Source organism: Python bivittatus, unplaced genomic scaffold, assembly GCF_059951505.1.
Source record: "Python bivittatus isolate LINGU-HERP-01145 unplaced genomic scaffold, Pbiv_v1 ctg000200_np1212, whole genome shotgun sequence".
Lineage (NCBI taxonomy): Eukaryota > Metazoa > Chordata > Lepidosauria > Squamata > Pythonidae > Python > Python bivittatus.
Window position 1 is genome coordinate 18,495,622 of NW_028277040.1, and position 26,445 is coordinate 18,522,066.

The window sequence follows — 26,445 nt, forward strand, 5'->3', positions numbered from 1 at the left end:
TAATAAGTGATTGTTCCTACCATCTGCCTGTTTAATGTTATGTATGTGTTCACTTGGAGACAAAACTGAGAAGTAACTTCACAGGAAGAGGAAACAGTTGTGAGCCATGACCTCTTATTGGTGAATAGAAATGGTTCTGTTTCTTTTAAGTTCATAGGATTGCACTATTAATATACAGTATCTCTCAAAATTGCTTAAAATTGTTTTGAGGATGGTTCCAACTTAATAGTATTAGTTTCTTTCATGTGTCCATGGTATTTATTTTCTTCACTGGGATAGTCCATACATTCTGAATTTCTTTGTTACAAACATTTTATGTTATATGAGGAGGAACGGCAAGGCCATTATGATGTTTTGTAGTCAGTAAGAAATTTAATTGTGTATTTTTCATTTTTTTAGAATGTTGTTCCAGCTGAAGTATCCCTTGTTTGTGTAGTAAAACCAGATGAATTCTGGGATAAAAAGGTTACACATTTTTGCTTTTGGAAAGAGAAAGATAGACTTGGCTTTGAGGTATGTGTATTTATTTTTTTGTGGCTTAAGTATTGTACCAGTAGAAGAGAATATATAAAGCTCAGGGTCAAACTGTGTATTCTGGCTTAAGTATTGTACTTCAGGTGTAACTGCATGCATCTAGAAAGAGATACAGTTCCTAATGCATGCAAATCTGGAAAAGGGTTACTAAATGATTCTCTGAGTATTACAACATAAATGTTTCATAACACTAACTTTACTGCACTGTGATGTATTGCTGAATAATTTGTATTAGTCTGATCCCTTGTTTCTGTGGAAATTTTGGTTTCTTACCATTGAAATTTCTTAGTCGTAGCTGTGACTTCTATTTGAAATCAGTCCCTTAAAATACTTTTGCCATGAAAGTAATTACCAGTTTCTTTTATTAATAATGCCTTGTGTACCCAGACCCTTCTAAGATTAATTCTTCATTCATTTTTACAGTTCATGGTAGGTGTGTTAATAATTCTTCCAATATAGGGCATGCTTATTCTGCTTTGCTTGCCTCTGACTCTTCTGTTTGTCAATACGCTCTTCTTGCTTTGAGTGCATTGCAGGAGAGCTGGCAAGGGAATCCCATGGCCCACAGGCCTGATCTAGCCATGAGTTCTCACAGTCCAGGCTGGCTCGGCTTAAAATATGGCCCCTTCCCCCCTCTAAAATTCCATCTTTTAGGGCACCAGAGGCAGAACTTGGTGAAAGTTCTGTATGTGGAGCAGAGAGAAACAAGGAGCCCTCACACTTCAAAATCCATCTTTGAAAGTGTTCTGTCGAGGGTCATCCAGTACCATCTGGGCCCTTGTTTTCCTTGTGGCAAGCTTCCATAGTTTGAACTGTATCCCTGATAAAAATTCTCCCCATATGACTGATTCATATCCTTTCTGTGACATGTCATTGCTTTCTGTCCAAACAAATTAGCCGAAGGCCTAGAGAAAAAACTACTAATGTACTAATGAGGCTGAGATAATATCCATATTCTATCATTTTCAGAAATTTGGACAGTTTTTATTATTTGACTCAAAGGACTGATTTTCTATCAGTAATTAAATTATAAAATGTATTTAATTTCATTCAGTATAGAGACATTTAATTAAGAATGTGATGGTAGCCATGTGGATAATTTGTTATAACTAAAACTAAGTTATGAACATAAAAGCAAAATGATTGCAGTGAAATTCAGGCGTGTTGATTTTAATGACTCAGTTACACTGTTGTCAGTTGACAGTAATACAGAAAATTTGAAAACATTGTTTTAAAACTAACTATATATCATAAACATTATGTCTGATAATGGTGTGTTTAGACTAGCAAGGCTTTAAGAACTGGCAGCTCCCCACCACCACCATTAAGTGCTGTTACCATTTTTAGATATTATGACACAACTGCGCTTAGGTATGACTGGTGAGATTTTTTTCCTACAAACTCTTTAGATATCCTATTCATTTTAACCATCCATCTTGTTTTCCCAGTTCCAAAACTCTATTGCTGGAGATGAAAGAATGCCTGATTGGTATTGCAGGAGAAGTCCTTAATATGCTCTCTGGACAGGATCTTGTAGCATATTTCCAATCCATTACATAGTATTTTTCTTTTTTAATACAACATGGAAACCACCATTCTATAAATAAACATATAGCAACATTTTTTTTCATAATAAAATTTGAAAATACTTATTTTTTACGTCTTAAAAACACATATTTTCTCTTGTGAATCCTAAGATATTTATATAATGATTCAAATATCATACAGCAAATTATTTGTTCTTGTATTTATTTATGATTTCGTTTTTAAAAATGGGTAAATATAAAAGAGAATGTGATAAACTCAGATATATGAAAATGGCTTGCTGTGGCTCAGTTTAAGTTATGTGTTCAAAAATCTTGTCTCGAAGTAGTTAAAAGTTCAAGGAAAAGAAATGGAAATGGAAATTTTCTGTCTCGCTGTTCTTGGTGTTCTATAAGAAGCTAAAGAAAAATGAAGTTTTCATTAACTTTTTGAATTTAGGGGCTTTTTTTTCCCTTGTAGTTTTTGGTTCAAAATTATATGCATGTTATTTATTTGCCATTTAAAAAAAAAACAAATCTGACTTTAGGTATAACTGGGTCAGATTATCCCTTTGAAAAACAGATATTACAAATGCAAAAGATCTCATTTAGGCTCAATTACATGCTAGCATAAGTTTCAACAAATTAGCTGGAGTCCTGAAAATTTTAAAGTATATCATAAAATGTAATAAATTAATATTTTAATGGGTACAGGGAAGAAGAAAAGACAAGATACCTATCAATACCTGTCCACTGATTGAGTGAAATTCTGAAACATAATGGTATTTCATTGGTGAAAGCCAGTGGTGACTGTGGTTTTGGTAGTGCAAAGCAGTTGTGCTTAACTTTCATAGATGCTGCTTCATGATTAGGACCTTTCTGGAATTGTATGTCACACTAGGTGGACTTGGTTGGTGAATATCCGGTACATTGTACATCACTGTGCAATTCCCCTTTCTTCTAGCATGAAGCCCTTCCATAATTTTTACACTGACACTTCCAGACAGTGAGAGTTTCCATTGTCCAAGTTTTCCAGTTTCACATTTCAAAGGAACAGGGCTTGAGTGGACTCTTCTCACTATTAAAGTTATCAGGATACTATAGACACCTTTGTGGTGGAAAGTTAGTGAGCAGAGATGTCTCAGTCCAGCAGTACCTGTAATTGAGTGGTCCATGAGATCAAAGCAAAAACCAGAACTCCTAAAAGGATACTCACTTTTTAGGGAATTTCTTGTTTGCAAAAACTACCTTGTGAATGGAAAAAGAAGTTGTAGCCTTGCACAATCACACATACAGTGGGGGGAGCAATCAGTTTGTTCTGCAAGCCAATCTGAGTCCGTGTTTAGAAGTGCCCTTTTACAGATGCAGTAAGTAGCAGATACATAAGTACATGGACGTATTAGCATCTACATGCTATGTTGGAACACATTCTCTTGACTCGAACAAAAAATGAGTTCAGTTCCTGATAACACAGTAGACTTTGGTTAGCAGTGGAAAGAAATAATTCACTCCATTTTCAAGGTGCCAAGTGAAAAATCAGCTAGAAAACAATGAACTAATAGTAATTTTTAAAAATCTAAGGATATGTCATTATTTTAAGTATTTTAAGTTGTCATCATTCTTACAAATGATCCATCTATGAACACTGGAATTTTATGGAAAAATTCATTATGTTGTTTGTGTCTTAAAATGTCAGTTTGAAAGGATGACATTTTGAATGCCTGTGGATTGAACTGGGAAGATTAAAAAGAGATAAACATTTAAAAGCTATGGGGAAGAAATTAAATTAATTGAATTTGCAGTCTTAGGATGACTTGTTACACTACCCAGCAAAGTAGAAACCAAAACAGCAATACTTTTTGTGTTAGTGGGCATGGCATATGATTGTGGTCCATGGGGAGGATTTGCAGATTCCTTCCATATGGTTAAAATACAGTTGTATTGAGGTTAAAAGCGGTTGTTCCATCTTTGTGGCTCAGGATTTCTTTCATTAATGTGGAAGAAAGCCACATTCCAGCAACTTTCAGCACTTCTGGAGAGGTGCAAACTTTTGTGCTTATTTTACCAAGTATATGCTTCAGCTTACTCTAAATACCAAAACTTCTAGTTTGGTATAAGGTAAGGTGTTAATAGTATAATAGAAGTAAGAAATTGAGTTGCATTAATTGGGGTGAAAATTTTAATACTTGTTTCAAGTGATGAGATTTTAAGACTGTTTCTTTAAAAGATTAGTTCATTAATGCATTTTAAAGTATACCTACTTTAAAGTGTAATAGCTAAAAGCCTATTATACTTTAATTTTACTATGAAAAAATTATGGTTTTTAGTTAAAAGTATAATACAATATTTAATTTTCTAACCCAAAGTTCTAAGTTGCTAATTTCCCATTTAATTGCTCATATAGGTTATTTTGGTATCTGCCAACAAACTTACTCGATACATAGAACCATGTCAGCTAACAGAAGATTTTGGAGGGACTCTTACCTATGATCATATGGATTGGCTGAACAAAAGACTGGTTAGTTTCTTGGCAAATGTTTTTACTCTTTCAATATAATGTTAAAGAAATATAACAGGTGCCTAGATACAGTAATGTTTGGCGTTCCCTAAAGGTAAAAAAGCCCACATGTTTTATTTCCATGAGGAGTTGACAGCGCAGGATTTGCAGCTGCTATCATTGGTACTTGCTTGTCCTTTTATTATACACGCTTTTCAAAGTAGAGTCTCAGGATTAGAGAGTTCTGATTTGGGTTGATTGTAATGGTTGTGAATGCCTCCTGACATAACATTATGTTTAAGGATAGTATTTAGTTTTTTGCAGTATACCAAACCATGCCTGAGAAGAACGTAAAATTGTTTACAGTCCTCAATCTTTTATTGATGTTATATATTCTAATAGGGAAAACTAAATAACATGCAGGTGAAATACTGTTAGTTAGTCATTGCAGTTCATGCTGAATTACATGAAAATAAAGATTAAGTATCTTAAAGCAAATATTGGTTGATGATAGTGGAATATTAACATTATTCTTACTTGTTAATTCTTGTCATTTGAATGTTGCCTTTTAATTGGTTATTTCAGTGCAGATATATAAAAATATTAAGTCTGCTGAAAAATTCCTGTTAGTGCCACTATGACGAGTATCAGTTTGGATGTGTTACTTTTACATTCCATTCCGTTGACCCACATAAGTGCACATATCCTTGATGCTGATCTTTACCCTTCGGAGAAAAAACAGCATTATGATTAATGTTGAATGAGGTGTTCTTAGAATGCCTTCAACAACATTGCGGCAGCCATCAAAACATAGTGGCTAATTTTGCAAGGCAGACTGACACTGATTTTTAAAAGCTTGTGTTTAGTCATCAAAGTTTATAATCCAAAGCCCTGCTTAAATGGACTAAAGTTGGTGATGTCCTTCGCCTAGTTCTGCTTTAAATGATTATGACTGAGCATTTAACCTAAGTTTTGGGTGTCTTTGTCAGGTAATTACAGATGAGGAAAGAATTATTGGGAGATGCGAAAAAGGGACACATTTCTCAGATATGGGCAGTAGCTGTTCATGCATAACTTTAAGACCCATCCCCGATGCATTACTTGACTTTAGAATTTGTTCACAGTGGAACACTAAGAGCACTCCTGTATACTGCAAAGCTTCAGAAATTAAATGGTAAAATTCAACCTCTGAAGTGCCAACTCACTATTTTATATAGGCATTCGAGAAGTTTACAAAAGAGTCTACGTCCTTACTTGATGAGCTTGCATTAATCAACAGCGGAAGTGACAAGGGGAACCAACAGGAGAAAGAGAGGTAATACCTTTTCTTGCTGTTATTAATTGGTCAGTAGCTACTTCCTGTGGTCTTTAGACTATAGCTTGCAGAGGCCATTGCAATCTTTTAAACAACCCTACTGCAGGAGAAGGTTAAGCGTGGTGTTTCTAGCTAGGTTGCTGTGGTCTTTCCCCCCCCCCCCCTCTAGCTTGATCATATAAATATTCTTGTCAGTCTCTACAGCCCTCTTAACATTTCTTGGTGTCGTTATATCGGAGCTACATTCGCTATTGTATTGCAGTAAAAGTTTATTAGATGTGTTCTGAGGGGACATATGGAAGTTGCCTATATATTATTAGCTTTCTAAGCTATTAAGGTCTGTTCAGTTGTTTCATTTGAAAAATAACCAAAAACAATCGCGAAAATGTTAAATGTTCCTGAGATTTTGAAGATTTCCTTAGATGTTGACAAGTGTACTGAAACATGAATGACTTTAGTACTCACAGTGGGAAAAGAAAAATAGAAATTTGGATACTTTTTTAAAAAAACTGTAACTTGTAATGCTATTTGATGCTTAAAACTCCTGTTTTCTCTGAAACTCATTCACAACAAATTCTGTTTCTCTTTCAAGGTCTATAGACTTAAATTTTCTTCCATCTGTTGATCCCGAGACTGTTCTGCAGACAGGTATACTCAGCCAACTATGGCATCATTTTTTTAAAAAAAATCATGGGTATCATGAACATAAACTGAGTCTGCCAGTTAACTAAAATTAGTCAGTTACAATAAAATAATGCATTTATGAATATTTTCCTCTCCTTTTTAAATACAGCATTTCTACATACAACTGTTCTGCTTTCCCTAGTTCCTGGGAATAGCAGCCATAGAGAAATAAAATATAGTCTCTCTTTCTACTGAAATTGTTGAATTTGTCTGTGAAAATAGCAAGAAAGCAATTAAGAATTAAAATTCCTTTAAAGATGTGCTTGCTTAAGAATTAAGCTGGATGATATTTGAAAGAGGAAGACTCATACCAATCCAGCTATTGTTTCTCCCCCAAATTCTGAAAGTGGTTTAATTGGTATTTCTGCTTGCCAGCTTTCCTCAAAACAGTTCACAGATATAGTTATACAACTTAGAGAGGGAGAGGGAAACAACCCTATCTTGGTGCATCACCAGAAGTTGCTTTCACACTGTCTCCCAGTGATTAGTTAGGTGTTACAAATTGGCTGAGAGAATTGTTTGTATCCTAGGTGAATGATCAGTTTCCAAAACAGTTGTTGGGGAATTTGCCCTCTGTTTTCTTGCTGTTTTTTTTCTTGCTTTGTTTGATTCTCCCGTGTTCTTCACTTCTGGGAGAGTTACTAAAAGGTGTAGATATGGGACGACACCAACCATAACCAGTGCTTTTCATCTATATTGGTTGAGACCGTTGATGTTCTGGGCTAGTTCTTGGACTAGGTAATGAATAAGAATAAACTGAGATTCAGTCTGTTTTCTGAGCCAGGAAGCTTAGCCTGGCTAACTGAGTGGCACTCACCCGGTTCTGGAGGCATCTGCTGTTCCCATAAAGGAACAGGGCATGATTTGGGGGCATTCTTGTTCCCACCCTTATACATAGGTAATCTCAGTGAATTGGGGTACCTTTTGTCACATTAGACTGATAGAGTGATTAGAAAAGAAATACCGTTGTGCCAGTTACTCATGCTGCTATACCATCCCAGCTGTATTATTGCATATGAAATGTGAGATTGCCTTTAACTTTTCAGCTAATCCAAAACATTACAGCTAACTGTTAAAGAAGGTGAGCTGCTGCAGTCACGTTAGGCCAACTTTTTGCTAACCCCGCTGGCTGCCAGTTAGTTTCTGGGCCCTGTGCTAAAAGAGGCTCTGGTCCTGTCTACCTGATGGAGCATCTCTTTCCATATTTATCTGTTTAGATGCTATGATTATCCCCTGCTAATTGGAGGGGATTAGATGGCTGTATCAGAGAGAGATTTTCAGGGGTGCTTTCCTGTCTATGAAATGTCACCCCCCCAAAGGCTGGTGTTTGGTGTTAATGAAGACCAAGCATTTTAAGAACTGTTTTTAGTGTTTATCTTTGCACTGTTTTATCTGTGCTACTATTTTAACATGTAGTTTTATTATCTTATTCTTTTGCTTTTATTTGACTTCTTGCATTATGGCTTTACATGCTATGTTTTTAATTTGTGCTCTAGCTTTTTGTTGTTCATTTGTTCAGTAATTTCCAACTCTTCATGAATTCATGGACATCATACTAGGGCTATCTGTCAGTAACTGCTTCCTTGAGCTTTCTTGTAAGCTCATGCTTGTGTCATCAGCAATAGTACCCTTAGATACTGTCACTAGCCTTAGAATCAGCTTTTAATTTTGTTTATACATAATTAAGCAATTGTATTTTGAGGTGCTATTTTGAATGTGGTTATCTGAATGCATACATACTGGGTAGCTAGTATCTTGGATTTCTCATTTTCTCTGTTTGCAAAAAGAGGGAGGGAGGGAGGAAGGAAGGGAGGAAGGAATACTGTACTGTTGCCCCTCAGTACATACTCCACAATCTTATAACATGCTGTGGTTTTAACCTCAGAGAAAGTTTGTATAAAAAAACTGAAAGAAGAAGCCTTTATCTTTCTAGCAAAAAGTCTCCAATCTTTCCCATTAAACTTTAGCTCATTTTTTACCTGAGTCATTAGATCATATATAAAAAATATATGTTTTCTATTAAGGTCATGAGCTCTTATCGGAATTGCAACAACGCCGTTTTAATGGTTCAGATGGAGGAGTTTCATGGTCCCCCATGGATGATGAACTGCTTGCTCAGCCTCAAGTTATGAAGTTACTAGATTCACTCAGAGAACAGTATACACGGTATCAAGAAGTATGCAGGCAAAGGAGCAAACGTACTCAGCTGGAAGAGATTCAACAGAAGGTAATGCAGGTAAGTGACATTGTTTGTATTAGTAAAATAATTAGATGGGGGGCTTACAGGATTTCTAATTAATCTGCTATATCAGCTGTTGGGAGCACCTCAAAGCTCCCTGGCTTTTCCAGGGAATTTTCCTGGATTCATGCCACTACCTTTTGTAGCTGATATGTGATACCTGGAAAAGGTATGTTTCGTTTCAGGTATTCCTGACAAGTGCTATAGACTCCATGCACTCCAGGTCACATTTGGCCTTCAAATTTGAATCACTGCATTGCATTGCCATAAGCCTTGTATATCCAGTGATTGGAATCCCAATTTGCCTTTTTAATGCAAGGCTGTTCCCCACCAGAGTAATAACAAGATAAACTTGAAACAATTTGTGCGTTGAAAGATCATGAAAGATCAGGTGATGCTCTGGAAATTGATATTAGAGAGTCAGTTTGGTGGAGTGGCTAAGGTGCTGGGGTAGAAAGAGGTGCAGAAAATAGAAGTGTTATGCATGTTCACTGCCTTGAATTGACTAAAAATTAAGGTGGGATAAAAAATCTAATAAATTTGTAATTGGTACTTTTATTCCTACTTTGTTTCAATAGTATTTATTGTCTTCATACTTAGTTTTTAGATTAGATATGTATACATGTATCAGGCTAGAAACCGGGGGACAGTAAGTTCTAGTCCTGTCTCAGGCATGTAGCCAGCTGGGTGACCTTGGGCCAGACCCTCTCTCTCAGCCCTAGGAAGTGGGCAATGGCAAACCACTTCTGAAATCATGCCAAGAAAACTGCAAGGACTTGTCCAGGCAGTCTCCAAGAGTCAACACTGACTTGAAGACACCCCCCCCAAAAAAAGTATATGTATTTTTATTGCTGTACCTAGTGGAAGAAATATTTTTGAAATGATAGTTTTGAATATTTTAGGCTGAGGTAATGGGAGTCAGAATTTTTTTCTTTCATTTTATACTAGATATACATAAATTCAAAGCTAACAATTTTTGATTTTGTCTTTTTAATCTGTAACATTTTTAATGATTCACCATATCCTTTTAAAAAGCATTCCAGTCATAGTACTACCAGAAGTATTTCCTTGAAAACAGAGGCTATTGAATATGGTCAATATAAGCAAAATATCTAACATATGTATTTTCTGTAACTTAGGTATTCAGAATATAAGAACAAAGATGAGTTGATAGGGAAAAATGCAATCCAGTTGGTGAAGTGCTTTATTAATGCACTTAAATAGATTTGTTTATAGGAGCATCAGTCTCAATTTACATCATTCTAATTACAACTTGTCATCCTTTTGCTCTGTGTTGCTGAATTACATGGGAAATTAATTATACTTAGTCTGGTAATAAAATCTTGCATTCTCTTCTCTTTTTTTAGTGACTAATTAATTTAGAAATCACCTGCTAAGGATTTTTAAACAATTTGGTGAGGGGAGGAGGAACTCATATTTTAAAGAATTGTAAGAAAAATTTAGGAATATAAATGATCAAGGAAATACATTACTAAGCCTACTGCCAATTCAATCCAGATTATTTTAGTGATGAAAAAGGAAATCAGAAGAAAGGGAAATAGAAGCAGACAGATACTAAGAGATGATTTGATGTGCTATAGGATACAGGTAGTCCTCAGCTTACAGCAGCAATTGGGACCAGAATTGCCATTGCTAAGCAACATGGTCATAAAGCATAATGTCACATGACCATGTCACTTAGCGAAGGCAGTTCCAGCATCCTGGTTGACTTCGCTTGTGGGAAGCCAGCAGGGAATGTCGGAAATCGCAATCATGTGACCACGGGGATGTGGCAACAACTGGAACTCTGAGGAGTTCAGCACCTTTGTAACTTTGAATGGTTGCTTGAATGAATGGATATAACCCGAGGACTACCTGTAATTGCTGCTGTGGTATATTCTTTCTTCCTGTATGATTTGGCCATACAGAGTTACTGCAAATTAGATTGAAAATATACTATGCTATTTGTCTAAGTTTTTCACAGATACTTGTGACTAACAGGTTGTTTATCTTCTATTTTGTAAAAAAAAAAAAATGGTATGAATTTGTGAGTGACTGCATTTGTCCATAATTTGAAAACATAGTTATCATACTCCAACTACTGTACAGTAATCAGACTAGTAGATGGAATTTACACATTTTTGAGTTACTTTCTATTAACAAGAATTTAGTTAGCAGTTTTAAATGGACCATCTTCAAACCATGTTTTCTGAAGTTGATTTCTTGAATAGTTACCTTATTTAAATAACATAAACTGCTATTCTTGACTAAAAGTGGATGCAAAAGCTTCCAGGCCCCTTCATATGTTAATATGCATATGTCATTCGTAAGCGATTTATGTTCACCAAATACAATTTAAAGGACTGTCCTTCAAATGGATTCTTCGGGGTGACTTAGATGTATGATAACACACATCTATATTGACTTTGATGTGAGTAGTTCAGATGTTCAAGTTTCACAGGTTAGGTAGCAAGAACATTGGGTGATGCTTGATACTGTCAGATTCGTGTAACCGCCGTATAGTATCTTAGACTATAAAACTTGCGGAAGTGTTAAAAGGACCAGGTAGAGAGATAAATTAGCGTAGAAGTAGTCAGAAAGGAAATGTCTAAAAGCTTATTCTGCTTTGCTAGCTGTTCATAATCATGACATTCTTTCGCTGCTAGCTCACCAACAAATGAGTTGGACTGGAAGGATCTTTACTATTTATGTACAATGGTGCTTAAAAGTTTGTGAACCCTTTTGAATTTTCAATATTTCTGCATAAATATGACCTGAAATGTGATCTGTTCTCCACATGAGCCCTAAAACTAGATAAAGAGAACCCAATTAAACAAATGAGTCAAAAACGTTTAAGCACCGCTGTGGTGTGAGGTACATTCCTACATTTCAACCCAATTTTTGACAAATGCTGGTCTAGTGCCACTTCATTATAGTATATAACTAATCAAAGAATATATGCTGAGATTTGTTATGAAATTTACTGAGACAATATAATTTCACAAATTAGAACAATTTACCTTTCGCTAGGAACAAAAAGGCATTGCATTTTACCTGCCAATACAGGTATCAGTTGAAAACAAGAGGTGTGCCTCGTTTCCTTGTGCTGTTTCTGATACGAGATTGTGCGTTATTAAGGTTCATGAAGAAAACATGCATTTAAAAAATGGGATCAGCTTGTTCAGTCCCCTTGGTTTTGTATTTAGAGGAAATACGCCCCCCCCCGTCCTTGTTTTTCTTCTGGAAATAGTATTGCTATTTATGTATGTATGATGAACTGTATTAGAAAGGTGGCTTTAAATAATAAGTATTCTCTAAAATCTACTTGCCTTGTACTGGTTTTTAATTACTTGTGATGATAAACATACTGCTTTTTGATTTCATTAGGTAGTGAACTGGCTTGAAGGGCCGGGTTCTGAACAGCTTAGAACCCAGTGGGGAATCGGCGATTCAATTAGGGCTTCACAAGCTTTGCAGCAGAAACATGAAGAGATTGAAAGTCAACACAGTGTGAGTTTTCATTTTCCCAAGGAAGTTACTGTGTGATCATTTTTTATATGTCATTTATTGTGTGCAATATTTCTAGTGGCCTTCTTCTCTAGTAAATTTTAGACAGTGATTTATGCATTGGCAAACTTGGCACCTTTTCTTCTATAACAAGCTAGTGATCATACAGAGGATTAATTCTAATGTCATAATAGTGTGCTATAGTTTAAAAGGGGTGAATGTGCTTCTGAGACTGAAAACGCAAAATAGACCATTGCCTACCAAGGACCCTATAATCTCTTGGATTCTTGGTGTAGGCAAAACTTCATTTCCTCCTGCTGGTTTTTGGCAGAGAAAAGTTTTCCCCCTAGTGAATTATTGTGTAACAATTTGCAGTAGCCATTCATTGGTTCAAAAGCCGACCTTGCCCAAAATAAGTTGGAAGGAAGGAAGTTTCCTATTTTTTCCAGCTGACTCGGAAACAGGAAGATTCCTTCCATTCAATTCAGTTGAGCTGTTTTCTTCAATCCTTTGAATAAAAATGAAGAGCCAAATTCTTTTCACCTATTTGCTCTTTCCCCACGAGCAACTGATAGTCTTCTACAATCATCCAGTGATCACTGTGCCAAAATAACAGGAATACGGATAGGCTTTATATAACTTCAACAATTTTCTGGGTGAAGTGCTCAGCCAATAGCGAGGAAATAGTTCTCTCTGCCCATTCCTCTGTGTGCATCTGTTGCTCTGCTTGCCGCTCTCTCTGGTTCACTCTGCGTCCATCCCTCTGTTCCTGCTTCTCTGTGCTTTTGTCCCACTCTTTGTTATGTGTGCCTGTGTCTGTGTCTGGCCATCTGTCCTTCCTTGTCCCTCCTGCTCTGCATCTTTTTGTCTCTGGATGCATGGCTGTCCTTTGGGTTTGCATTTTTACTAGCGTGTAAGTTCCTGTCAAATGTTGCAGGTGCTTTGCATTATTTCAGAGCCCTGTCCTGTACTTTTAAGAGCTGGAAGAGGCTTCCAGTGCAATAACTAGAGGGTGGGCAGTAAAGAAAGGCAAGGAAATAATTTAATACATCTCGTGTAAGGAAAAAGAGAGGTACAGGGAGGGAAGAATTGTATGATCAAGGGGACAAATAGAAGGTGAGCAGCCAAATACATTTTGCTGAGTGTTAAATAAATGCAAATTAGTTGTTTTTTTAAAAAAGATTTGGGCAAGTGAAAGAACAGGATATTACAGATGGGGAAAATGAAAGAGTCCTTTATGTGAATAAGATAAAGAACAGTTTGGAAAAACACAATGAGAAAAAGGTTCTTGAAAATTGCTTCCAGCTTCTGAAATTGACTAAATAATAGAATCACTTCATTATGTTGAAAACAGAATTAAACATGGACTTGATTTTGAGTCTTGGCAGATTTGCATATCGTTGGCTTTAACGTAGCATTGTTAAACAGAAATACGCAAAAGCTTGCTCAATATTTCAGTAAGCTGAAGTTGGCTGAGTAGCTGTTGTACCTGTGCTTTAAAAACAATATGGCAAAATTATCAATAATGGTGCTATAACTTGATGGGCTGAATTTGCAGGAATGGTTTGCAGTGTACGTGGAACTTAATCAACAGATTGCAGCTTTGCTGAATGCTGGAGATGAAGAAGATCTTGTAGAACTAAAAGCATTACAACAGCAGCTGAGTGATGTTTGCTATCGGCAGGCCAGTCAGTTGGAGTTTAGGCAGAATCTGCTACAAGCAGCCCTTGAATTTCATGGTGTTGCTCAAGATGTAAGTAAAATATGCACTTTCTCATTGTTGCCTCATGATACTATAGCAGAGGTCAATAAATAAGCTGATATAGTTTGGAATAAATTAGCCCGAAAAGTTCTAATGCACTTGGAGGAAGTCTGAAAATAAATGAGAACAAACAAGTGTTAGAGCTCATTTGGAAGTCTGTTCTTAGATAATGGAGGCAGTTAAAGTGTTCATTTCTCTGTCTATATTATGTCCACATCGACTAAACTGGAGTTCCTTTTCCATATACGTTACAACTCTTTCACTAAGATGCTAGAGCTGGAGCAGATGAGCAAATTACATAATTCTCTGCTAATAATGTCAGTTGGATTTCTCTTGACATGAACTTTGATGCTGAGGCAACCAGTGACATAAACTCGGGAACTATTTGTTCTTTGGTTTTGGATTCTTTTCAGCATATGGTTCTTGAAAAAATTGCAGAGTATGTGGAGAAATGAGACTTACCACCTGCTTTGGGAAAATTGATTTGGGAGGGCTCTAATCCTTCTTGGCAGGCAGTATTTAAGAGGTCATTCTGGAGGATTCTTTTTGACAGTTTAGTAACTGGTGTATGGTGACTCACCATCCTGCTCTGTATGCAAATGAAATCATTTGAAATCGTTGAGAAAAAGCCATAAGGGGCGTTGAAGTGCCATAAAATGGTGTTGTCATTTTAACCTGAGTGAAATATTTTATCTCTTGGAATATTACCTAGATTCTTCCTGGGCAACTTGGGTTGAATGAAGCAGCAGCAGCAGCTGAAATTAAATCCACAAAAATGGGGGCACTAGACTCAAGGATTGGGGTATTTGGGGTGGGGTTATTTTCCTCTTGAAAGAGTGGTCTGTAGCCTGAGAGCATTCCGTGACATTTGGCTGTCAGCCTAAATTTCCAGGCTGGATTTGGCAATAGTTCTCCATGCTTCCTTTTAGTAAGAGTATAATTGAGCCTTATGGGATCCTGAGGCATGCTAAGAGAGGAAACAGGAAAAAATGGCTGGAAACCAGAACTTTCCTTTGCAGCTGCTTGCACACACACTGTTGCTAAGTTTTGTTGTTCAGACCATCTTCTTTGAATCAGCCCTGCATCCTAGCTCTATCTCCTCTATAATTGATCTAGTCACAGTTCCGTCTGCCATTCATACAGCAAACCTCTTTATCTGTTGAGGAAGACTTGAAATCATAAAAATAACCTGCTGACTTTGGGGTTGACTCTTTTCAGTTGTCTCAGCAGCTAGATGGATTACTTGGGATGCTGTGTGTTGATGTAGCACCAGCCGATGGAGCATCAATTCAGCAAACTTTAAAACTGCTTGAAGAGAAATTAAAAAGTGTTGGTAAGGAAAAACAAAGAAGATTGAATTGCCAAACCATGCTATTATAGTGAATGTGTTCATTTGAAGAATAAATATTGGATTAAATTATATACTTTTTTCACATAACCCTAATTAGCAAATTGGATGGAAAGCTGGAACAGGCTATGGGTGCAAGTTTTCTTCACTTGGCTGGCTTGTAAAGGGATTTTTAAAAGTACATCATTGTGGAATTATGTAATATGCATTGACCAGCATATTCTTTCTTGTTCCCTTTCTCTGAAAATGAAATTTTCAATATGTGTCTTTGTGCATAGAGTTCAGTAGGAGCTAGAAATCTGTGCATTTGAGGTTCCAGCTCCCATGGAAATCTAAACATGTAGGCTTCTCCCTCCTAGAGATTCCAAAGTCTATGCATGACTGACAAGGGCAAGGGCAGTTCATTAGCCTAACCACCCAGTTTAATTGCAGGATCCTCTGTTGCACAATTAACAGATCAAGTTATCTTATCACTCACAGAGTCATATGAAATGTGTTTGAGCTACTGACCTCCTAACAGAGCAGTGGTGTCTGAATGAGCCTCTAAATTTAAAAGAAAAATATGAAGACAAAAAATGTTTCATTTAACAGTTCATAAATATGTGGGGGGAGGGAGCCATAATAAAAATATAAAAAACTGCATTAGAGGGTATGAAGAACATTGGTTATTTTTGCCCACTACTTTTTTCTTTGACTGGTAGCATCTCTCCCAAGTCTTGGGCAGCAATCTCAACTAACTTAGCTGTTTCTTTTTATTTGATTGTACCAAAAATTGAACCTGGACCTTCAGCTTGTAAGGCATGAGCTGTGCCACTGGGCTACAGTCCTCCCTATAGTAAACACTATTAAGCCTGATATAAATTGATAGGGGTTCTAAAAAAAAACTGTGTGTCTATATTGCTGAAATATTAACTACCTTTCTTACTGGTTGACACAATTAGAGTTGACTGTCAATATTTGAAGGATGTGCTTACAAAATGTACACATTTTGGAGTTCAGTAGGTTAAGCAGTAACATGTGACAATTAGATAGCTGCATCTAACTTGCACATGGATGAAAAGAGAATTGGGTACTCATGATTTAAGACAATAGTACATCTTATTTAATTAGGTATTAAATTTATACACTGCCCATCTCACTCTGTAAGTGACTCTAGGCAGGTTACAAGTAAAAATTACATTGTATATGAAGTAAGATTTTGTTTATTATCCCTGTAGACCTGGGCCTCCAAGGTTTGCGTGAAAAAGGTCAAGGTCTTCTTGATCAGATATCTAACCAGGCTTCATGGGCTTATGGAAAAGATGTAACGAGTGAAAACAAAGAGAATGTTGATCACATCCAGGGAGTAATGGAAGACATGCAGCTCAGGAAGCAAAGGTATTCATGGTGATGTTGGACTCCTGGGAATCTCTCTTTCCTAAGGAGTTCATTTAAAACCACTTCTAGCTTCTTTTTTAAACACTGCCATATTCTTTAAACACATGAAAATATGAAAAATAATCAGAACACAAACCTAACTGTAACATAGGTGTATACCCTGTGTATTTTTTTGCCCTGAAATGTATGGTTCCAAAAATTTATAAATCGTACAATTTTTTGTTTAAACTTGACATTAAACAAAATCAGTTAATTATAGAAGCAGTGCTTCTATAAATTATTTATTTCCAATGTTTTCCTATACCATTTCATAAATGTAGGTATTTCTGTTACTTTCAGTGTTGTGCAACACTTACTTTAAGTTATCTTAATAACATGAATGCAAGTTATAATTTATAGGTTCTGTAGTTTCTTTAAGTATTGCACAAGAACTGCTTTTAAGTTTAATTGGTAACTAATAGCCTAGGTGTCATTTAAAAATATTTAATGTTTCATTACATATTGTTCCATTTTCCAAATTTTGATGAGGAATTCCATATAAATTTAAATTTGCTACAACTCACTTGAATTTTCCTGATAAACTTAGCAGCTACTGCAATATTTTTTTAAAGAAAATATTTCCTGATATGCCACATTTTTAAGGGATGGTACAACATTATTGCATATGGCATTGCACTTAAAAATAATAAGGTAATTTTGAGCTAAAAGGGCACTTCATATACACAGACACACATACAGTTTTGAAAACTATCTGTAAACAGATAACAAAAAGAAAAGACAGGGAAATCATTAGGGTTTTTATGTCAAATTGTCATTTTGTAGGGTTTTTTTTAAATCTCCCATTTATATGGGTTGCTACTTTTTTGGCAACAAAGACATAATTTGCTACTATTCATTGGGAGATTGCTGCTTTGGCTACTCTTTAAGAAGGGCCTGCAAAGGTGGCTTTTACTATGACCTCTTTTCTGCCCAAGATTTGAGGTATACTTATTTGGGGGGAATGTAGTCCCTTCACAAAATGCTGCTTTTCCTAGTGCACTGGGCTCATCTTCCAATGGGCTATGCTCCCCAGTTGTTTTCGTTCCATTTCTTACCTGCCCTAGGCTATGCTTGGGTGTGATATGAGGTACCAAGTTTGAGGAAGGCTGGTGTAGGTGAAATAAGCAAGCAAGCAGAAGAGGTTATGGGCAACCGTCCTATAACACCAGAGAGAAAGAGAGAGAAGGAGGGAGGGAGGGAGGGAGGGAGGGAGGGAGGAAGGAAGGAAGGAAGGAAGGAAGGAAGGAAGGAAGGAAGGAAGGAAGGAAGGAAGGAAGGAAGGAAGGAAGGAAGGAAGGAGACCGACGCACATGAGAGCCAGTGTGGTGTAGTGGATAAGGTGCTGGACTGGGAGTGGAGAAACTGGTTCTAGTCCTCCCTTAGCCACAGAAGCTGGCTGGGTGACTTTGGGTCACTCATTCTCTCTCAGCCCTAGACTGAAAACTCAAAAACTTCTGTTTACCAGCTTGTCCTGGACCAGCATAGTAGGTTGCAATCCATAACCTTCAAAGAAGAGGCCTTCATCCTGTAGTGGATTGATTTGGGCTGACCATCATCATCATCGTCATTATCATCTCAATCCTTCATCCAAGATCAGCAGCTATCCTGAGAGCTATATAACATCAACTAGTTTGAATGGCATAATGTCACATAAACGACACATAGGCATGTGTTGAGTGCTCCTATCTCTGCTTGTGAGAATTCTTCAGAAGAGGTACTTTGCAACTTACAGGAGCTCGTCCAAAGCAGCCTTATCTTTTTCAAGTGTGGCTGCTTCATAACCTGATCCTCGGCACGCTGTTGCATTGCCACACCTGCATTGCTGGGAGTGAGTAAAGTGAAGCGGCCGTGCATGAGCATGCATGCAGAGTCAGCCATGAGCAGCTTGCCAAACAGCCATGCAGTGGCTGCTTTCATTATTCGGAGGGAGGTACTTGTTCTGCATTTGGGCAGATGAGCTCTTTCAGAGGACATGCACAGCTCTACTTTTTTCTTCCTACTTCTCTGATTTATCTTGCCAGAATGATTTATTAACATCTGGGCTTAAGGAATTTTACTGTTTAAACTGCTGTCATGTTCTGATCCCGTCTTGTTTGAACTAATCCAGATTTGAGGAAATGAGGAAATCTGGTGAAAGCCCAGAACAAAAACTTCCAATCCCACAGCAGTTTTCTAAGGAGAAAAAGTATGGACCCAAGCTCGTTCACACAGTGTTAAACCATAATTTAGCACTGTGTGTAAAAATGGCCATAAGAAATAATACAGTTAAGTCACCGGTACAAAATACAAGAATAGAACTTGCATGGGTGTATCATAAGCAGCTTTAAAGATGAATAAGGAAGCTGAACTTTCCAATGGGCTTATCAGTATTAGTGTTTAAGACTAATTAAGGTTGTAAGGTTTATCAGATTTTGGGTATTCTTAAAGTGTTATTTGTTATCATGGTGTTTTACACATTTTCCCAAACATCGTTGCTACATTTAAAAATAAGAATTGTCCATGTATATTTTTTATCAGCAGAGTGACCTTTCTGATCCAGTTTTACATTCTGTCTTTCACAGATGTGAGGACATGGTAGATGTGCGACGATTAAAGATGCTTCAGATGGTTCAGCTGTTTAAGTGTGAAGAGGATGCTGCTCAGGTGAGACTGATGGTGGCAGCTGTTGCCTGAAAGAAAGCTTTAGGACAAGCTAAGTGAACTTTGGGAATTGACACAATGTTGGCTACTTTAGGGTTAGGGTAGCTGTATTTTTTGTACAGCTTTAACAAATTTATTCTACATTTCTTCTCTTACTTTACAATCTCTTTCTACTCTTCTCTGTAGGCAATAGAATGGTTAAGTGAATTATTAGATGCTCTGCTGAAGACTCATACCCGACTGGGAGATGATGCCCAAGAAACCAAAATTTTGTTGGAAAAACATAGGAAATTTGTTGATGTAGCACAGGTATGTGATGGACTTTTTTTTCTATAGCAAGTTAGTTTGCTCAGTACAAAACAGCTATTAAGGTTTGCTATCTATATTTAAAATTGCCATTTTGGTTATTTACTGAGCAGTTTACTAATTAAAATGATTTAATGTCAATCATAATTAGATTTAGTAAGATTATTGGCCAACTGTAATCTTATGTAAGGTTAATTTATACATGTCAAAATGTTTTTGACTGATTATGAAATGCTTGAATTCATTTCATCTTCATTGAACATGGAATGGATACATACTGTACCTGGAGCCACAGTTCTGTTTTTCAAGTCATTTTTCTATAACGAGTTAGCAAGAATTCATCATTTTTGGCATTGATTAATAGGCAAATGTTATTTGGCATGGATTACTAGGCAAAGAGAAAAGAAAAGATGTGAATGCTCTGGTAATGAGGTGTTCAGGTAAATGGGGACAGGGTGGCAGATGAGTAGAGGATGAATCAATAACAGACCAGATCTATCTAGACTTTTATTCTAAAATAGTTCAAAGAATTTTCATAATTGCCGAATATGGTGAGACTCTACACATGCACTCTAACTGAAAGCAAACAAGCCAAGAAAGTCCAGTTTCCATTTGCTGCTTTATCCTTCATCCCCATTTGGATGTTCCTGCAAGTGAAAATAACATGGAAAGTCAAACTTGTTTTTAATAGGCCCAAGAAAATCCATACAGGTAGTCCGAGTTACGACCATTTGTTCAGCAACCATTCAAAGTTATGACGGTGCTGAACGAAGGGACTTACAACTGGTCCTTGAAGTTCTGGCCTTTGCAGCACCCCTATGGTCATGTGAACAAAATTCTGGTGCCTGGCAACCAGCTTGCACATATGGCCGGTTGCAGCATCCCGCAGTCACATGGTTGCCATTTGCGCCCTTCCTTGCTGGCTTCCCCCAGGCAAAGTCAGTGAGAAGCTGTCAAGGAAGGTTGTAAGTCCCCCCCCCCTTCTTCACTTGCCCGCACCATGCCCTCCTTTCCCCCTTCACTTGCACACACACCGTACCCTCTTTCCCCGGCCTCCCTGTGCTTGCACACACATACACACGCACCCAGTGCCCTCTTTCCATGACCTCTCTAATTCCATGCACCCCGCGCCCTCTTTCCTTGGCTTCCCTGTGATCGCACACACACATGTACATACCCCGCGCCCTCTTTCCATGGCCTCTCTGCAATTGCACGCACTCCGTCCCCTCATTCCCTGGCCCTTCTGAGCTCATGCCAAGCACCCCCTCCCCCCTCAAGTGCAGCCTATGCTGGCCCTCCCAGGGCCTCCCCCACCCTCCTGCAACACCCCCGTGGCAGCTTCCTTACCTGGGATTCCTTCCACTTCCCATTTAACGACCTGCGTGTCTTAGGTTACAGTGACAACTGGGACTGATTGCCATCGCTAAGCAATGAGGTCACATAATGTCGTACTTTATGACCGCATCACTTAGTGACGACAATCCCAGTCGCAATTACAGTTGTAACCCGAGGGCTACCTGTAGTATCTTATGATTCGCATGTTACTGTGTTGCAGTTAATCTGTCCCAGCACTGAAAATGTTCATCTTAATATCTGTTTTTGTGATGGAATGTATCTACAGAGAGGAGGGTGATGTGAGAGATCAAGGCTATCAGGAAGGAGGGGATGCATTCCAGGAGGGGAAGGGAGGCAAAAGGCAATACAGTCCGCAGGGGGAGTGTGGGAAGCAAAAGAGGTTCAGATAGACACTCCCTAGTATCTCCCAGGGTATATCCACTTGTTGCAGTACCATAGATTTAGTCTGGCAAGATTCTGTCTATATTTGTGTAAGCAAATAAAGGAACTGTACTCGACTGTTTCAATGTTGTTCTTGGGCTGGGCCTGACAGTTTTTCTTTTTATAGAGTACCTATGATTATGGGCGACAGTTACTACAGGCTACTGTGGTTTTGTGTCAGTCTCTGAGATGCACTTCTAGATCTTCAGGAGAGACACTTCCAAAGCTGAACCGAGTGTGGAAACAATTCACAATCACTTCAGAAGAAAGAGTAACAAGGCTAGAGATGGCTGCTGCTTTCCATTCAAATGCTGAAAAAGTGAGTTAATTTCAGTAAATTTGATAAAGGAAAGCCCTTTTGTGTGAAGCCAGCAAAAGTAAGCCCCTTGCTTTTACCAGCTTTGCAATAATAATAATAACAGCAGCAGCAGCAGCCCAGCCCGGCGGCACAAATAAGAATGTCAGCCAATGGGGAAGGCAGGAAGCAGTTTTGCCCAGTGGGAAAGCACCAGGGTTTCCCAGTGGGAAAACACCAGAGAAGCTGAGCCAACCCCCAGGGCTTTCTCATTGGGCGAAACCGCTTCCTGCCTTCCCCATTGGCTGGCATTCTTATTTGTGCCGCCGGGCTGGGCTGGGCTGGGCTGGGCTGGGCTGGGGAGCCACATGTAGGAAGTGTTCGCCCGGGGTAGCATGGCAGCTGCAGATCCAAAAAGGAGACAGCAAAGACAATGAGGCACTTCTGCTTTGGCCGCAGCGGCTGGGCGCAAAAGGCAAAAGGGTGGTACAGGGAACTGGGAGAGAAGGCAGCTGGGTGAACACATGCTTCTGGTGCAGGCTGGGGCAGCTGAGGCTTCCAGGGGTGGCTTCACGCTACGCTGTGCCTTGGGCTTCTTGCAGCCCCAGAGCTGCGACGCGCTAAGAAGCCCCTGAGCTGCAGCGTGGCAAGCAGCCCCAGAGTTGTGTGGTTCTGAGGCTGCTTGATGCCCTGCGAGGCAGGTTGCAGGGCAACCGAAAGGGCAGAGATATGGGGGAGATAGGCGAGTTGGGGGAGTTGAAGTGCTCCTGTGGTCGTAAGTGCAGATGGGCTGCCAAGTGCCTGAATTTTGATTATGTGACCGTGGGGGCATACTGCAATGGCTGTAACTTCAGGGACCAGTCATGAGTCCATTTTTTCAGCACTGTTGTAACTTCAAACGGTTCCTGAACAAATGGTTGTAAGTCAAGGACTACTGTATGCTTTTTATATGTTTATTCTATTGAGGTTTTATCATGTTTACATGGAATGTTAAAATATATAGTTTGATTTAGCATCACATGTTTTTTTCATTGTGGAACTATTGGCGGTCTCAAAGAGCCATGGATTTCAATAGAAATTGCATCTAAAAGCAGTATGGTTAAAATAAAAGTTCAAGGTGAATCCGCGTGCTTGATTTGAATTTCTCATTCTTAATATAAGTAATCCTTCCTTAAAGATGGTAATTGGAACCAGCAACTCTGTTGCTAAGCGAAACTCTCATAAAGCACGTCATGTGACCATGCTGACTTAACAACAGCAGTTGTAGCAGCCCCAGTTGCCATCATTAGGTGAACCCCTGCAGTTACAGCATCCTGCGTTCATGTGATTGCCATTTGCGACCTGCTTGCTTCCCCATTGACTTTGCTTGTCGGAAGCCAGCAGTGAAGGTCGCAAATAGTGATCACGTGAGTGTGGGACACTGCAACCTTCGTAATGTGAACCAGTTGCCAAGCGCCTGAATTGTGATCACATGGTTGCAGGAACACTGCAACAGCTGCAACTACAAGGGCTTTTCATAAGTCCCCCTCGTGCAGCACTGTTGTAAGTCGAACGGTAACTGAAGGGGTTGTTCAACAAGGACTACCTGTACAGCTACTTTGTTACCCCATGCAAGCTGTTGTTAGCCTACTCAGATAATGGATAATAATGCTAAATTGTTGATAGTCTATTGATTGATAAAGTGCTGTAAAGTGAGTGTTGACTCTTAGCAACCACCTTCATAGATTTTCTACAGGATGATCTGTCCTCAACATGGCCTTTTAGGTCTCTCAATGGTGCATTCATTGCTGTTGTAATTGAGTCCATCCGCCTTGCTGCTGGTCGTCCTCTTCTTTTTCCTTTCCTTTTTCCCAGCATTATGGACTAGACTATATTGTCCTCACAACTGAATGCTTTTCCCCATTTTCCTTTACAAAAATCATTCACATCAATGAAGGCTTAATAATGCCTGGCTTCCTGTTTGTTCATAGGTTTGTTCATAAGTTACACATGCAAAGCAGTCCAGTCCAGGAATAACTTTGGGTTATTCTGTGTTGAAGCCAATACAGTTCCACTGTGTTCAGCTTGTACAAACTTCATTAGCAGTTCCATACCGTTCACTGAAAATAGCTTTATTATGACTTAACGTATTAGTTAATTTTTTTAGTCTGTGACTCCACGTACAGACATTACTTTCAGGAATACCTCATAGGCACCCTTGGCAATGGCATCCATTCAAAACTTTGCCAGTCTGTGCTCCAGGACTTCAGCTGATGCAGTAGTCCATTGTAAGCCATTGGATCTAGAATATGGAAAACATTACAAGAATGCATATAGTACGTAGGAATATGATTTCTCTGTTTTGCAACGTATAGTCTGACTTTGTCCATTTCTTTTTCTTTCTTAATGTTATTTTGTTACAGGTTTTGCAAGAATGCCCAGAGGAGTCTGAATCTATATATGATCCGGAACAATTTGATGAGATTGAAGCTGTTGGAAAATCCCTTCTGGATAGATTGACAGTTCCTGTGGTTTATCCTGATGGGTATGTAGGCCTTTTAGATTATTCTAAAGTTGCTCACTTTGCAATGCAAGGTATTTAGTGGCGTGTCCTTTTCTGTAGTAATAATTTTTAAAAAGCAGGTATGGTAATGGAACAGACCAGATTAGAAGTGGGCAAGAGTGGAGCAGCAGTTCCAGTTCCACATCTCTAAGACGATTGGCTTGCGCTGGCCAGAACAGGCGATTGGTGGTGGGGGTCAGTGTGGGAGGGACAGATGACGTCCTTTAGGGGATCTGTGGTGCTCCATATTCAGTAAATCCAGAGGTTTCTGTAAGGGGAGATCATGGGAGGGCAAATGAGGTAAGCCATGGCATGCTATCACAAGCGCACACGCGCACACACCTTCTTGTATGTGTCTTGTGATCTTGTATGCATGTGTCATGAGAGTGTGATGCTGCTTTCGTTATCTGGAGAAAAGCTTCCTGTCCTATAGATGCTTCAGAAGAGATCCTGCTACTTCCCCAGGGAAATAGATCTTTACTTTCTGAGCTTTCCATGGACGGAATGAGGCCACCTAACCTTTGCCTAATCCTACCTGCTAAATTAATTCTTCATTTAGGTTGCACTTCGAAGTCAGATGTCAAATATTGAGGTGCTGGAGAATACTAAAATCAAGAAATACAATTTAGTAATCTTACTATGTATTATATGTTTATGTCATTAAAACATAAGCAACTGAGAGTTTCTCCATACATTAGAATTCAATGAAGAAAACAGTCTCTCTTGTTTATTTGAAATGAAAATAAACACTAATAAGAAAGCTTCAAAGAAATCATATTAGTTTGAATTATAACAAATATAAAAAGCAGCAGCTTGTATGTTCTAGTATAGTTGTGATAATTTCCCACATAAACATCAGGTTGGGAAGCTGTTCTGAATCTTCAAATATTTTATTATTCTATATTGTCCTGAAGCTGCTGGAAAAATCACTTCTGGTAGATTAACAGTTCCTGTGATAGGGTATTATAATATTGTATATTATCCTGAAAGCTGCAAACTGAGAAAATAAATCTGTGAACGTAACAAAAACTCTTTATTACTTTCTTACGTTTAAGGGCTTGGGGTTTTTTGGCTTGTTTCTTTCAGCACTGAGCAGTTCTTTGGGAGCCCAAGTGACATGGCTTCTTCAGCTGAACACATCAGAGAGAAGATAAAGCTGGTTTGTCTGAGAAAACAGCAGCTGACACAACCAGAAGTCTGTGCCACAGAGAGCTAATAGTCTCTACCTGCCAATTCATAAGATGTCTATTTGTAACTCAGCATGTCATCTGCATTCTATGCCTGCCATAATACATGAAAATGCATTTCACAGCTATTATTAAAAATAAAACTCTTCATCCTTCTTGAAGTAAATCTTATTCTACATCTTAACCATGTATTTCTATGAAGCCATAATTTAACATGCTATGAACCCACAGACTTCAAACATAAGTAAAAGGAGCTGAAGACGTTGCACTGAACACTTGCTTTGAAGCTTTATCCCAACTGTCAGGTGCTGCTTTATCTAAGCAACTGATGCAAGTTTTGAATGGTGCTAATAAGTACAAGTTCCACACAAAAAATAATTCTCTTTATTCTCCAGATGATGTAGTATTTTAGGCTGTAGGTAAACTATCTGTTGTATAGACAGTGGTGACCTATAATTTTGATTTGTATTTTTTTTAAATGGTCCTTTTTATTGTGCCGAGATGTGCCATTAAATCCTTGAAATTCATTATAGTTGGGTTTTTTCCAATTTGTATGGATAATGTATTAAGAAATGTTTTGTGCTTAATAAAATCCATCTTTCAAAAATCCAGTAACATTTATGGAAGCTTGTATTTCCTACTTTACCGCAGGAAATTGTGGAAGAGAGTACAAGTCCATTTTGGATCTTGAGTGAAAAAGTTTCTTAATAGTTGAAAGCAGAGGGGATAAGCATCACCATGTAAGCAAGAAGGGAAAAAATGATATGAAAGGATCTGGTGGGCGTTATAGCAAATGAAGTTCATTTTTCCTGTTGACTTTTGTTTGTAGATGGGGAAGGAAAAGGATTTAAATTTTACAAGAGACAGTAAGTCT

The 26,445-nt window shown here is 38.2% G+C and overlaps 1 protein-coding gene across 5 annotated transcripts in view; it reads left to right on the forward strand.

Moving 5' to 3' along the window:
- The window catches only part of SESTD1 (SEC14 and spectrin domain containing 1), a 61,804-nt gene extending 35,618 nt beyond the window's left edge, over positions 1-26,186 (forward strand). For 3 of the 5 annotated variants that reach the window (XM_007422585.3, XM_015891489.3, XM_025162920.2), the window contains exons 7-20: positions 400-513; positions 4,462-4,575; positions 5,772-5,869; positions 6,462-6,517; positions 8,578-8,789; positions 12,180-12,302; positions 13,858-14,052; positions 15,280-15,394; positions 16,627-16,786; positions 19,387-19,468; positions 19,652-19,774; positions 21,675-21,866; positions 24,245-24,366; positions 25,471-26,186. In XM_007422585.3, coding sequence (XP_007422647.1) covers positions 400-513; positions 4,462-4,575; positions 5,772-5,869; positions 6,462-6,517; positions 8,578-8,789; positions 12,180-12,302; positions 13,858-14,052; positions 15,280-15,394; positions 16,627-16,786; positions 19,387-19,468; positions 19,652-19,774; positions 21,675-21,866; positions 24,245-24,366; positions 25,471-25,600 — 1,836 coding nt within the window. In that variant the 3' untranslated portion in view covers positions 25,601-26,186. The remainder of the gene's footprint in view (positions 1-399; positions 514-4,461; positions 4,576-5,771; positions 5,870-6,461; positions 6,518-8,577; positions 8,790-12,179; positions 12,303-13,857; positions 14,053-15,279; positions 15,395-16,626; positions 16,787-19,386; positions 19,469-19,651; positions 19,775-21,674; positions 21,867-24,244; positions 24,367-25,470) is intronic. The other 2 variants (XM_007422587.3, XM_088135749.1) reach the window with 2 other exon arrangements.
- Positions 26,187-26,445: the final 259 nt, after the last annotated feature.